Source organism: Onychostoma macrolepis, chromosome 06 (genome assembly GCF_012432095.1).
Source record: "Onychostoma macrolepis isolate SWU-2019 chromosome 06, ASM1243209v1, whole genome shotgun sequence".
Lineage (NCBI taxonomy): Eukaryota > Metazoa > Chordata > Actinopteri > Cypriniformes > Cyprinidae > Onychostoma > Onychostoma macrolepis.
Window position 1 is genome coordinate 20,675,978 of NC_081160.1, and position 13,594 is coordinate 20,689,571.

Here is a 13,594-nt window from a genome sequence, read left to right on the forward strand (position 1 = left end):
CTAAAATGTGTTTTAATGTCACTATTGATGAGGATTGTATGATCTTTGAATAACATTGGTCTATAAATGCAAGATATTTAAAGTACCTGAAGTTTACTTGCAATAGTTCCACTTTAGCACAATCAAATATACTTCAGTATATCTTTAGTTGGACTTCAGCACTACTTCCGCAAAGATTAAAGTACATTAAGCACAAAATTAGTTGTTCCAATTAACAGTACACCAGTTTAGTATACCAAAAGTACAATTGCAGGTTATTTTTATTAAGTATATAAATATGTAAATGCATTTATAGTATACTTAATTAGCATGAAATAAATGTATTTCAATTATTATTATTCAAATATGATTTAAATATTTGAATTAAAATCATTAAACATACACTATTCAAATGTTTGGGGTCAGTATGATTTTTTTTTAAAGAAATTAATACTTTTATTCAGCAAGGACACATTGCATTGATCAAATGTGACATTTATAATGTTACAGAAGATTTCAAATAAATATTATTCTTTTGAACTTTCAATTCGTCCAAGAAACCTAAAAAATGTATCATAGTTTCCCCCAAAATATTAAGCAGCACAACTCTTTTCAACATTCATAATAATAATAATAATAATAATAATAATAATAAAAGTTTCTTGAGCACCAATTCAACATATTAGAATTCATTCTGAATGATCATGTGACATTGAAGACAGGAGTAATGGCTGCTGAAAATTCAGCTTTGCCATCACAGGAATGCATTACATTTTAAAACTTTTGAACAGTAGATAAAGAATAGTACAAGACATTTTTCATTAATTGAGACTGTTATTTGTTAATTGAGAACTGACCTCTCCAAACTGCCCTTCTCCCAACTTTTCTTTTAAGGTAAGCAGCTTCCGAGGAAATTCTTCCACAGCGACATCCTTCCCTGACAGCAGGTCCATGGTGAGGGCGGGCACTGCGTAAGTGTTGCCCCCAGTTACACCCTGCAGGTTGACGATGTCTGCCTCAGCGTAATGTGGGACTCCCTCTTGTACACTGGCTGGAGTGGACTTGGAAGCTGTATTTGTTGAAGCTGCAGAAAAATAAACATGTATATATGCTATTGCATAATACACTATATTGTCAAAAGTATTGGGTCACCCCCTTCTAATGAAGAGGTTTGACTACTTTAGTAATTTCCATGAGTACAAATCTTTATGTTTAAGCATATAATGATATTCTAGGGAATTGTGTGCTTCTAATTTTAAAGCAACAGTTTGGACAGGACCCTTTTCTATTCTAACATGACAATGCCTCTGTGTATAAGGCAAGGTTCGAAAAGAAATGATTGATTGAGTCAGTGTGGAAGAACTTGACTGGTCTGCAGAAAGCCAAGTCCTAATCCAAGCTGAACACCTCTGGTGTGACTTTAAATGCAGATCTTGAGCCAAAAACTCTTTACCAAACACCAATGACTTGTACATATGGGTACAGTCATTTTAGACACTTCCAAAACTGTTGCAACAGAGATGGAAATACAATTTTTAAATACATGAATTATGTTTCCATCTTTGTTGCCACAGTTTTGGAAGTGCCTTTTTCTGTTCTAAAGAAGGGGGTGTCCCAATACGTTTGTCCATATAGTGTATGTACAAGTCATTGTTGTTTGGTAAAGAGTTTTTGGCTCAAGATCTGCATTTAAAGTCACAACAGAGGTGTTCAGCTTGGATTAGGACTTGGCTTTCTGCAGACCAGTCAAGTTCTTCCACACTGACTAAATCAATCATTTCTTTTTTAACCTTGCCTTATACACAGAGGCATTGTCATGTTAGAATAGAAAAGGGTGCTGTCCAAACTGTTGCTTTAAAATTAGAAGCACACAATTCCCTAGAATATCATTATATGCTTAAACATTAAGATTTGTACTCATGGAAATTACTAAAGTAGTCAAACCTGTTCATTAGAAGGGGGTGACCCAATACTGTTGGCAATATAGTGTATGTATGGAATACCCATATATACTCCATACATTGGTTCTGGAACTCACCGGTGTCCTCTGAGGTTTGGGAAAACTCTGGCAGTTTGCGAACCAGGCGGGAGGGCTCTTGGTAGTCGGGTCCCAGAGGGAAGATGCGCTCATAGGTGGAGTTGGACTCTTGCTCGCTGGGCACTGAAGAAGGACTGTTGTTGTTGTTATAGGTGAAGGTCTCACTCTGTATTGACAGACTAGCAGTTAGTTCATCGTCCAGCATCCTCCGAGACACCTGGAATGAAGGATGTTTAGTGAAAAGCGCTAAAAAAAGGCTACAATATTAACTAGTAGTTTAATCTGTTATACATATATGAAATCACATTTACAATCCACTTATGCATTGCTGTTTTTTTATTCATTCTTGTGCAAAATAGGATCACATTGTTTAGGGGTCATGCAGTAAGACTACAATAAAAGCTTGTCATAATCAACCTTGTGTTATACTGTATGTTAAGGTCTGGTGCAGAATTAACGTTTTATGCAAGAAGTTCAAGTTGGAACATTCTGAGTCATAGACATCATATGAAGTCTTAACTGTACACATAATTGTACATGATCCTTCAGAACTGTGATTCATTCTTTCAAGATTATTTGATGAAAGTTCAAAAGAAAAGCATTTATTTGAAATAGGAATAGTTTGTAACATTATAAATGTCTTTACTGTCACGTTTGATCAATTTATGGAGTCTTTACTAAATTAATTTAATAAAAAAAATATATATATAAAAAATAAAAACATTTTAAAGCTATGAAAGCGTATGCCAGACACAAGCTTCTCACCTTCTCAAGCATCTTCTGCCACACTTGTCTCCATAGTATAATAACAATAATGGCCACTAAGATGAAGATGATGGCGACCAAGCAGCCAATAAGGATCCGGGTGTTGCTGTCATCTACTTTGTGTGTGGGGTCATCCCCTAAGAAGGGGATAAAGAGAAAGATAACCTGATGATGAAATTAACACCCCAGAGAAGGTGAGTGAAGTTTATTCAAATGGATTAGAACACAGAAACTTCTGGTTCTCATCATATGACTGATTCAGGAACAGCGGGAAATCTGACCTGGCTGATTGCTGATGGGAGGACCGGTTTTGGGGGGAGCCAGGGTTGTGTTGTACATGGCTGTATCTGAAATTAGTGTTCAAACAGCCATTATACGATGATTGTGCTATTGTGAAACAATTTGGAAAGCGTCGTTGTCTTTGCATGGACATTTACTAACCTGACTGGAAGGTGATTTCACTAAACATCATCCAGATGTCAGAAAAGTAGTACTGGCACTTAATAGCACTGGCCATGTGATTGTAGAGTGAGACGGTGACGAAGCGGGCACTGGGGTTGACATCATCCATCACAGGGCTGAATGATATGGGTGTAGCTTCCCAGTCCAACTCTGAGCGAAAGTAACACACCACCTTTTGAAAGGTCTTCACTCTTTGGGAGAACATGTTGTTGCAATGCACCTGAATCAATTTGGATTAAAAGGGAGAGAGAATACAAAGCATTATGATGGGTGTAAATGAAGGAGAGTTGGGTCATGTAAACCTTTAAATCACCCAACAATTTGCAAGCACTTAATCATGTAGTTCCAGCAATTAGACTGCACTTTTAACAACACGCCCTATAAATTTCATCAGCGTAGGACATGACAGACATTTCTACCTTCATAGTGGTGAAGTTTCGGGTGCGGTCAAACTCAAACATGATCTCAACATAACCGTTGGGAAAGCTCTCGTTGGTCCAGCCGACATAGTCATAACCAGGCCATACATTGTAGACGTGACTGTGTGAGAAATCATCGAGGCCACACATGCCATCTGTCAGCTGTCCAAGTCCTTCTGTCATACTACAGGGGAAAATAAAGCCAGAATACATATTTTTGCATATATACCAAAGTTCAAAAATTTGGGTCAGTAAGATATTTCTTTTTAAGAAATTAATACTTTCAGCAAGGATGCATTAATTGGTCAAATGTGACAATAAATGACTCACATTTGATCAGTTTACAAACAAAACATCTATTTTAAATACATTCTGTTCTTTATATTCATCTTGGGGAAAAATGTATCACCGTTTCCACAAAAATATTAAGCGGCACAAATGTTTTCAAAATGGATGATAATAAGAATTATATAAAAAAAAAAAAAAAAATAATAATAATCATACTCTCAATTCTTGAGAACCAAATCGGCACATCTGAATGATTTCTGAAGGATCGTGTGATACTGAAAACAAATGGCTGCTGAAAATTCAGCTGTCATCACAGAAATAAATTACATTTTACAAAATATTAAAGCAGAGAAAAGTTATTTTAAATTGAAATAATATTTCACAATTTACTGTTTTTACAGCAATTTTGATAAATAAATGCAGCCTTGGTGATCATAAAAATCCTATTTGAAAGACATTTAGTCAACATTAGTTAACAACATTAGTAAACATGAACTAAGAATGAACAATACTTCTACAGCATTTATTAATCTTAGTTAATGTTGATTTCAGTATCTACTAATGCATTATTAAAATCACAAGTTGTGCTTGTTAACATTAGTTAATGCACTGTGAACTAACATGAACAAACAATGAACAACTGTATTTTCATTAACTACCATTAACAAAGATTAATAAATAGTGTAATAGTAGCGCTGTGTTTATGGTTCGCTGAGCAATGCTGTCTTTTGCCATTTAATACCTGCAGACTGCAGCCAATAGAAATGCTTCTCTATCGCTGCGCGTCCTGCTCCTCACAGCATAGATCGTGAAAGCAGACTGCAGTTGTTGTCATTCATTGTAACAAACAAAGTGTAGAGACGATGTAAATAATATTCAGTGTGCAGTGTAGAGAGCTTCATTCATTAAAATGGAAGTTTGTGAGATAGCGATGAACGGAGGGTAACAGCTTTTTAATGATTATAGAGAGTTTGCAAATGTGAAATTAAATTTATACAACAGTTTATACATTTTTGATTTTATACAAAAGTTAATATTAAGTGACTTACATTTTAGGAACACTGTTGTCTATTTTGCTCTATTTCAAAACAACAATATAGTTAAAAGACAAAGTCACAGCTGAGCCTCTGCGCAAGTCCTTGACACAGAGCTGTTTCGTTTATGAATTAATCTTTGCTTTTGAACAAATCTAGTGAGTCACTTGCTTCGTCCCTAAATGAATCAGCCGTTTGAACGAATCGATTGAAGGAATGATTCAGTGACACAGACAGTGACTTGCTGCCACCTACTGGCAGTTTCTGTTTCATTTTTAAACTATAAATTGAGTCATTTAATTGATTGAAATTTCTATATTTAAAACATTCATCTCATAACATTGTATTAATGCCACCTCTGAGGCTTGTCCAAAATTTCTTAAATTCTGTAAATATTCCTTAATGCTCTTCTGTGCCATGCAAAGATGAATTGTTGATGCTGATTTCATTTGACTGGAAACTTATTCTTCCTGATTGTTATTGTTATATCTTATTATTTTAATTGATTTTACTGTTTAGTTAAAATTTTTGATAAGTTTATAAATCAAATTTTATTTTGGCACAAAAGATGACATACATTTAATAAAGTTAGAAAAATGGCATTACAAAAAAAAAAAAAAAAACTTTAAGGAGTCAAATATCAATAGGAAGGTGTAATTTCTGGGTCATTCCTGGGATTTGGTAATATTTCAGTCCCCCAGAGTTTCTAAAATGGTGGTTCACCAAAATGAATTGTTAGAAGCTTTTCACAAAACTTTGTGATGCCTGTTATAATTAATAAAAGATATTATTGTATTTTTATATTTTTAGCATAAAATAATGTCTTATATCTATCTTGAACCAAGCATTTTGTAATGAGTTTGTACTTAGAAAATTATTAACAAAATGTGCATAGTGTCTGTGATTTTTGGCAACAATGTAAGCATTTACTTGTGTTCCTTTCTTGTAAATAATATTTTTCTAAAAAAAATGCTAAATATTTGATAAAAACAGACTTTAAAGTTATGTCTCTCAGTCTGAACTCAACCCCGTCACACTAGCCATTCTATGCCCATAATTCAGTCTCCACTCATATGTGACTTCATTCAGGTCTGTTTTTATAGTGGTGCAGAAAATGGTTAGTAGTATCATACTTTTTATTCATATTTTTGAGGCATGTTATAGTCAGGGAGGGTACTGTCCATCTTAACAACTCAACCCTGTCATATAAAATTAAGATGGAAAATTATTACTTTTTCAACATTTTATTTTAATTCATAAGTATATACAATGTGTTTATTTTATTGCTGCCATATATGGTCTACTCTCCTACGCTACATGAGCAGCAGTGGCCATTTTGTGTGAAAAACCACAACCCCGTCACACTCAACCCCATCACAAATATACGTATTTCTCATTGTTACAGGGTTGTAAACTTGTGACAGGGTTGAGTTATTTGCTTCATTTATTAATAATTTTAATGAAAAAATATCAAATCGTCGTGGTTTCAGGAAATATATATACTCCAAAATCATGACAACTCATATTTTTGTTTTAAATAGAATTTTTGACGTAATATGTCCACTTAAATGTTCACAAGCATCATACATCAGAAATTTGCAGCAGAAAGACAATATTGGCCATAGAAAAACAGGTACACACACATGCACGCACACACACACACACACACACACACACACACGCACAGATATATAATTAATAGTTTCTTTAATCAAGTCTCTCCGATGTATTTAATACCCTGACTACTTAAAAATGTATGTTCTGTTTATACCATATCGCCACTAGATGGAGCCATTTACCCATTTATCTTTTTTTTCTTCTTTTTTTTCCAGCAATGACACAGGTCTCTCGTGATTGTTTAATGACTATGAATGTGTGGATTTTAACTTTGCGGTTTTCTGCCAGCTCTGTCAAGAAGGTAAACACGCTTTGCACTGTGTCATGGAAGGTATTGTTCAGGAAGCAATGAGTCAAGTTCTCCTGTGAACATTGTGAAACCACTGTGACTCTCTCCGGTCTTGGCGCCTGTCGTCATAGCAACAAGGCAATAACAGACTGACTATAGTTAGCCTGTCTGTTTAACTGATCTGGGATCAATTTTTTAATGTGCCAGGCATCAGGTAAACGGGGCAGTTGAAACCATTCTGATTCTGAATCAGTGCCCACGGGGTGACATGGTCGGTTCACTTAGTTTTGTCGTGGCCACGAGATCATTTTGTCGAGGGAATGACATTTTATTTTATTTTTTTATCGTGGCCAGGAGTTCAATGCATAAATAAACATGCGTGACCATAGCAACCCGGTGTTGTTTTCCGAATTCTGACCCCGGCCAGATTATTACCCTCGTATTGGTAGATTTAGGGTAGAGACCTGCGTGGGACGGAATTTTCAATCCCGCTCCCTCAAGATTCTGTCCTGCGCCCGCCCACCCCCGCATAAATATATCTGGTCCCGCTCCCGCCCGCAAAAGTCCGCATATAGATTTTTTCCCCCATACATCGAAGAAATTTACATTAAATGGTTCTGTAACTCCACAACATCCCAGCATACACGCTCTGCCTAGCTTGCTCATGTCAATCATTTGAATGTTAATATTAGTTGTTCTTCTTGCTTTTGTGCAACAGATAAATATCAATTTATATGTTTTATTTTACGGGAGTCCCGCGAATCATTTTATTCTCCCGCATCCAGCACACACACACACACAAGTCTCTTCCTGCCCGCACCCGCCTATCAAGAGTTGTCCCGTGCCGCACCCTGTTGCGTTGGGTCCCGCGGTACTCCCGCGGGAGTGCAGTTCTCTAGTGTAGGGTTAGGTGTGGGGGAGGGGTTAGGATTAGGCAATCAGGTAGCTATTTCAATGAGGGGGGCACAACACAGGGATTATCAGATATTAACATAATAATAATAATAGCCTATACAAATATATGTTTTATTACATTAATTTATAGGGTTATATTTTTTAATTTGTTATATATGCTTATTTGCCCTTTCAATTTGTGTATCGCTTTACGTAGTTAACATTTTGTGTAATTATGCTATATTTGCTAGCCTACCATATATTTTGCAAATACTGTGAACGCTTGACAATTATGCCAATAAAGTTTTGACTTTGATTGTATTGATGCCCATGTGTGATGATAAATGAGCGTGTTGTGTTTTCATTTACAAATGAAATTACGTGAATGATTAATTCCTCAACGAAACACTATATAATATTTGTAATTATGGTCTATTATTTAGCAGAAATAAAATGAAATATAGCCTATGTTAAATTTAAACTGCATTCCAGTAAAAATTCCAGTCAGCATAATCAAAGCTTTATTGCATGTCGAGCATTTACAGTAGGCTGTTATTTACAATTCAGAACGTTAAGTAAAGAGATCGACGTGAAGGGAAAAAAAACGAATATAAATGAATATCAAAATATAACCAATAATAATAGGCTAATAATAATAATATAAAAATATTACAGGAAAAAGACGATCAGTTAATGGATTTACAAGACTGTGGGATGGATAAAAATGTTTGGAATTAATATCTCGTGGCCACAACATATCACGTTCCCACGAGTTATGATGTCCTGGCCACGACAGAACTAAGTGAACCGACCATGTCACTTCACGGGCACCATAGTGGAGATATATTGACATTTAGTCGTAGATTTAACATTGCACATCATATGTGCATTTGTTGATGTGAAATAAGACTATTTTATGTCAAAGCTAAACTGCTACAAACTCAGACTTGGAGTTATTGGTGTATCCTGTAACTTCCTCATTCATTCTCAAGCTTGTACTGACCTGTAACTCATGGCTCCATCATACACTGAATCATTGAGATAAATATGCTGTCCATTGAGAGTCATCTGCTGGCCAAGTGGAGAATTATATGAAACCAAGCCATCTAGAAACAGACACAGGAGAACACAGTCAAATCATTTTCTTTTTATTTATTTTTTTTATTTATCAGGTGTCCTCTAATGAAAATGTAAGAGGAGGTTCTGTGCCATGACATAATGCTGATTCATCCCACTGAAGGACATTAAAGTTGTCATTACAAAATGATAAAAATCTCATCTGTATTTACAATTTCCATAAAAGCATATAACATATCACTGCAATATTTTTCTAATGTCACACAGAGAGAGAGTTTTCAAGGGTCGTGAAGACTGTGTCCTCCTCAATATCATATAATTCAATGTAGTAAATAAAATGAGAATGTTGCACAACAGTGTAAAAAAAAAAAAATAATACATTTACTATAAATTAATATAACTTACATGTGAAGATAAAGATCATTGATTTACATTCTGATAATTGGTCACTAAAGGTCCAACAACTATGATCTGATCTGATTTGTAAATATTATATCAGATAGTCAAAATGATCAGCATTTATCAGCAGTTCATTTCAAAAGCTAATAGGACAACAAATGTATCTCACGCAAAGTTTTAATAAAGCTGTACAATTTATACCAAGTGACAAAGATTTTTGAGCGGTGTCACAAAGACCTCATGAAATGTAAAATATAAAATTTACAGTTGTTCTCTTCTGGGAAAATGGACCAAAAAAACCTAATGACTCATGTTGCACAAGCCAAACTTAGAACTTACGTTAACATAGAACTGAAAATAGTGTCAAGTGATTTCATTGGCCTTTTCAGTGTCCTTAAAGGGATAGTTTACCCAAAAATGAACCTGTATGAATTTCTTTCTTCCGTGGAACAGCAAAGAAAACAAAACAAGAATGATTTGAAGAATTTAACTCAACTTGAGTTCCTTAGTTGTCAGACTTACCTAGCCACTCACAGCCGTACAGTTCCACACGCATACAAACGTTCATGGAGTGATCGATGACGGGCATGAAGCGGACAAAACGTGCAATGATGGGTGGCTCCAAATCCTTCAGCACAATGTCATAGGCATTCCTGTTTCCCTCAATCACCTTCACAACAGAAAAAAAGCCCCCCTGACATTTAGATTTTCAATACACATTGCAAAATGTATGTGGACACCTAAACAACTCACATGTGCTTGTTGAACAGTTAACATTTCATCAAAATCATGCACATTAACAGGGAGTTGGTCCTCTCTAACAGTTGCACTGGGAAAGCTTTGCTGGGTTTTGCTCCCTTTCAGACACAAAAGTGTCACTGAGGTCAGGCACAGATGTTAGACGATGAGGCCTGGTTCGCAGTTGGTGTTCCAATTAATCCAAGAAATGTTTGATTTAGTTCAGTAAATCATTTCTTTCTGAACTTCGCTGTGTACAGAGGCATTCATGCTGGAACAGGAAAGTTATGTCCCATCCTGAAAAGGTTTGTCTACAGAGATTGCATAGGTGTATGCTTTATTTTACGCACCTGTCAGTAATGGATGTAGGTGAAATAGTCAATCACACTGATGGGTGTCCACATGCTTTTGAGCATGTAGCATTTGACTGCTGCATCACATTCACTACTGACATATTTTAGTTATATCACATTCAAATTTGACTTTATTTGACGTGATATATTAGTTTTTTATATTTTGAGTTTTTATATTGTGTTCTCTAGACTAATTTGGTACTCAGCTTGCAAAACAAATTTGATCATAAAAATTACTATTAATAAGACATTCATAACATAACATAACATAACATAACATAACATAACATAACATAACATAACATAACATAACATAACATAACATAACATAACATAACATAATTGTTTTCTATTTTAATATAATTTAAAATGGAATTTATTCCTGTGATGGCAATGCTGAATTTTTAGCAGCCATTAGTCCAGTCTTCAAAATCATTCTAATATTCTGCTTTGGTGCACAAGAAAAATGTCAATTTTATTAAAAATAATGCCACTGATTAATATTTTTGTGGATTTTTTTTCTTTGATAACTAAAAAGTTCACAAGAACAGTATTTATTTGAAATATTCACAATCACAATCTTTTGTAACTAACAAATTACTGTCACTTATGATCAACTGAATGTATCCTTGCTAAATAAAAGTACGAATTTCTATACATTTTTACTAATAATATAATATAAGTTTTTATGTGCCAAAATAAAAATAAAAAAACAACTAAACTAAACTAAACTAAACATTTCAATTATTATTATTATTATAAAAATAATTACATGAGTCAATTAAAAAAATACAATATTCTTAAACCAGTCAAAAAGGTAATCGGTTAGTCGGTCAATCTCTATATCCATCTTTAGTCTCCTTAGATAAAAAGATGTAATTAGTAGTAATATATAATCAGTTGATGACGTGTAAGCAGCAAGATGTTGGGTTTTCTATGATAGCACAGAGGCCAGTGTCGCAGCGTGTACCTCTTTGCCCTGCCTGTTGCGCCAGGAGATCCAGCGGCTGCCATCACGGCTGTATTTGATCTTGTATGTCTGGGCAAACTCATTCCCAATGCCCCCCGCGTGACGTCCCTGAGTGCCCACAAGAGTGATGAAGTGCAGAGAACGAAGGTCTATCTGCAGGAACTCATTCATATTCTCAGGTTCTCCTGCTATCTCAGGACACCACGCACCGTCTCCTTCCTCACAGTCCAGCCTAAGACACAAAGAAAATTTAGAAGAGAATGAAATACATGCAAGATTGTGTTTAATTCATAGCAATCTGTCTGGGTCCTTGGCATCTGGGCTGTACCACAAGACTACAGGCTGTCATTTTCACAACTTACAACTTTCAAAACTGTTTTATGGAGTTTTTGTCTACCGATTTAAATTTTTTTCAGAAACACATTTCATCAGCTGTATGCTGTTAAACATCAGTACAATCAATTTAACATACTTTACTTCTATCCCTCAAAGCCTTGTTTTCTGTCAAAAATTAAATATGGCACTACCCTGACTAAGGTCTATAAATTAGTCTAAAATAGTTCATTTTGGTGAAGGGGAATGTGTTGGGAACACTTAGAATCAGTGAAAATGCAGGAGTAATATATGGAGGAAGCACAATTACATAATTTTAATGAGGCCACCCATATTTCCCCAGATGTGGTTTGATCCCACCAAGATAACTTGCACTACAGCTCATGGAAAATACAGTTTGTTTGTGTGTGTGTGTGTGTGTGTGTGTGTGTGTGTGCGCTCATACCTGCCATATTTTGCTGCTGTGGAGTCAGACCACTGACTGGAAGCTGAAATATCTTCATCTAAGATCTGGCCTCTGGACATTCCTAATGGGGACCGACACACACCTGTAAAAAAATAAATTAAAAAAGTAGTTTTTTAATCAACTTTTTTGCAATCAATGCTGTAAAGTCCCATCAATTTTGCAGATATAAATCTAATTTCTGATATAAAATCAGACATTTCAGTGGCTTCCCCTTATTTGACTGAATGAATAATAGATATAAGGGCTCGCAAAATCGCTAGCCCAACGTCCCGGGGATATTGTGTTTTCCAGTCGGGCTACCAAAATGTATCATTGCCTGCCCGACGGGCTCCTTAAATACAGATCTCCAGCGGGTCCTTAAAAACTCTGAAAGTTTAGTTTAGTTTAAGAAATGTCTTAATTATAATTTCAAGAGGTCTTATAGTTGGGGACGGAAAGACAAGAGTCGCGCTACGGCAGGATTAAACTTTAAAAGGAAATGACGCAATTGAATAAATATGAGCACTGCACGTTTCAAGTCAAAACGCTGCGCGGATGTCTTTATGTGAATGTATCTGAAGGGTTCTGACTGCATTTTAATCTCATTTTACTTATAATTCCTGATAAAGCAGCGTTTATGAGCGCGGAGCTGCTTTGTGTACAGCGTTTCCGGGGAAACCGCAATATTTCAGCGCTCCTAAAGCGCCACTTCGTGGCAGAGAGTGAATCTGCATTTCCAATAAGCCTTTCTTGCTGTTTATGGTCAGATCAATGCAAATATCAACTTTTTACGCAGCGAACACAGAGTTGTAAATGAGAAAAAAGTTCATGTTCCTTCTAAAAATTTTAACAATTAAGACAGTAATATAATTTATAGGTTTTAAATTAACATAATTTATATGCTTGATTTATCCCTTTTTATAAAAATGGTCTATAGCCTGAAATGCTGTTGTATAAGATTTTTGTTTTTGTGAAAACCTGTATCTGAACTGTAAATCATGTAATTTTATGGCTCAATACTGTATGTTACCATAGACATTGTTCAACCCTGCTCATTCTGTGTTCATTTTACTTGTGCAGCTCTTAAAATGGGTCATAAATTGCCTTAAATTTATTTTTTAAAATTCTGCAGATACCCTGTAAATAGTGAAATAAGATTCCTTCCTTCATATTTGTTGATATTTGTGTATTGAAAATATTTTTGATTGACATTTAAACTCCTATCTGATTTTCTATATTTTTAATTTGGGCTAGTTAAATTAATTTTCGGGCTACCAAAATCTGAAGAGTACCTGCCCGAAGGGCTACCAGGAATTTTGAAATTTTGCGAGTCCTGGATATAATAGTTAAAATGTAAACCATTTTTAGCAATTTTATGAATAACATTTCATATTACGGATTTATTCATAACTCCATGCGAGAAATACACAACACAGAAATGCAAAAAGTTTGGTTGGTAAGATCATTTATATGAGATAGATATTGCTTTTTACA

General features: G+C 35.1%; 1 protein-coding gene across 5 annotated transcripts in view; it reads right to left on the reverse strand.

The window, feature by feature from the left end:
• ddr2a (discoidin domain receptor tyrosine kinase 2a) overlaps nucleotides 1-13,594 on the reverse strand; it is a 38,450-nt gene that overhangs the window by 4,338 nt on the left and 20,518 nt on the right. For 2 of the 5 annotated variants that reach the window (XM_058779997.1, XM_058780000.1), the window contains 10 exons: nucleotides 12,101-12,203; nucleotides 11,323-11,554; nucleotides 9,784-9,931; nucleotides 8,789-8,891; nucleotides 3,664-3,847; nucleotides 3,224-3,464; nucleotides 3,064-3,129; nucleotides 2,783-2,919; nucleotides 2,018-2,234; nucleotides 837-1,063 (listed from right to left, as the gene is read on the reverse strand). In XM_058779997.1, the coding sequence (XP_058635980.1) occupies nucleotides 837-1,063; nucleotides 2,018-2,234; nucleotides 2,783-2,919; nucleotides 3,064-3,129; nucleotides 3,224-3,464; nucleotides 3,664-3,847; nucleotides 8,789-8,891; nucleotides 9,784-9,931; nucleotides 11,323-11,554; nucleotides 12,101-12,203 (1,658 nt within the window). Of the gene's footprint in view, nucleotides 1-836; nucleotides 1,064-2,017; nucleotides 2,235-2,782; nucleotides 2,920-3,063; nucleotides 3,130-3,223; nucleotides 3,465-3,663; nucleotides 3,848-8,788; nucleotides 8,892-9,783; nucleotides 9,932-11,322; nucleotides 11,555-12,100; nucleotides 12,204-12,370; nucleotides 12,766-13,594 lie in introns of those variants that run through there. The other 3 variants (XM_058780001.1, XM_058779999.1, XM_058779998.1) reach the window with 3 other exon arrangements.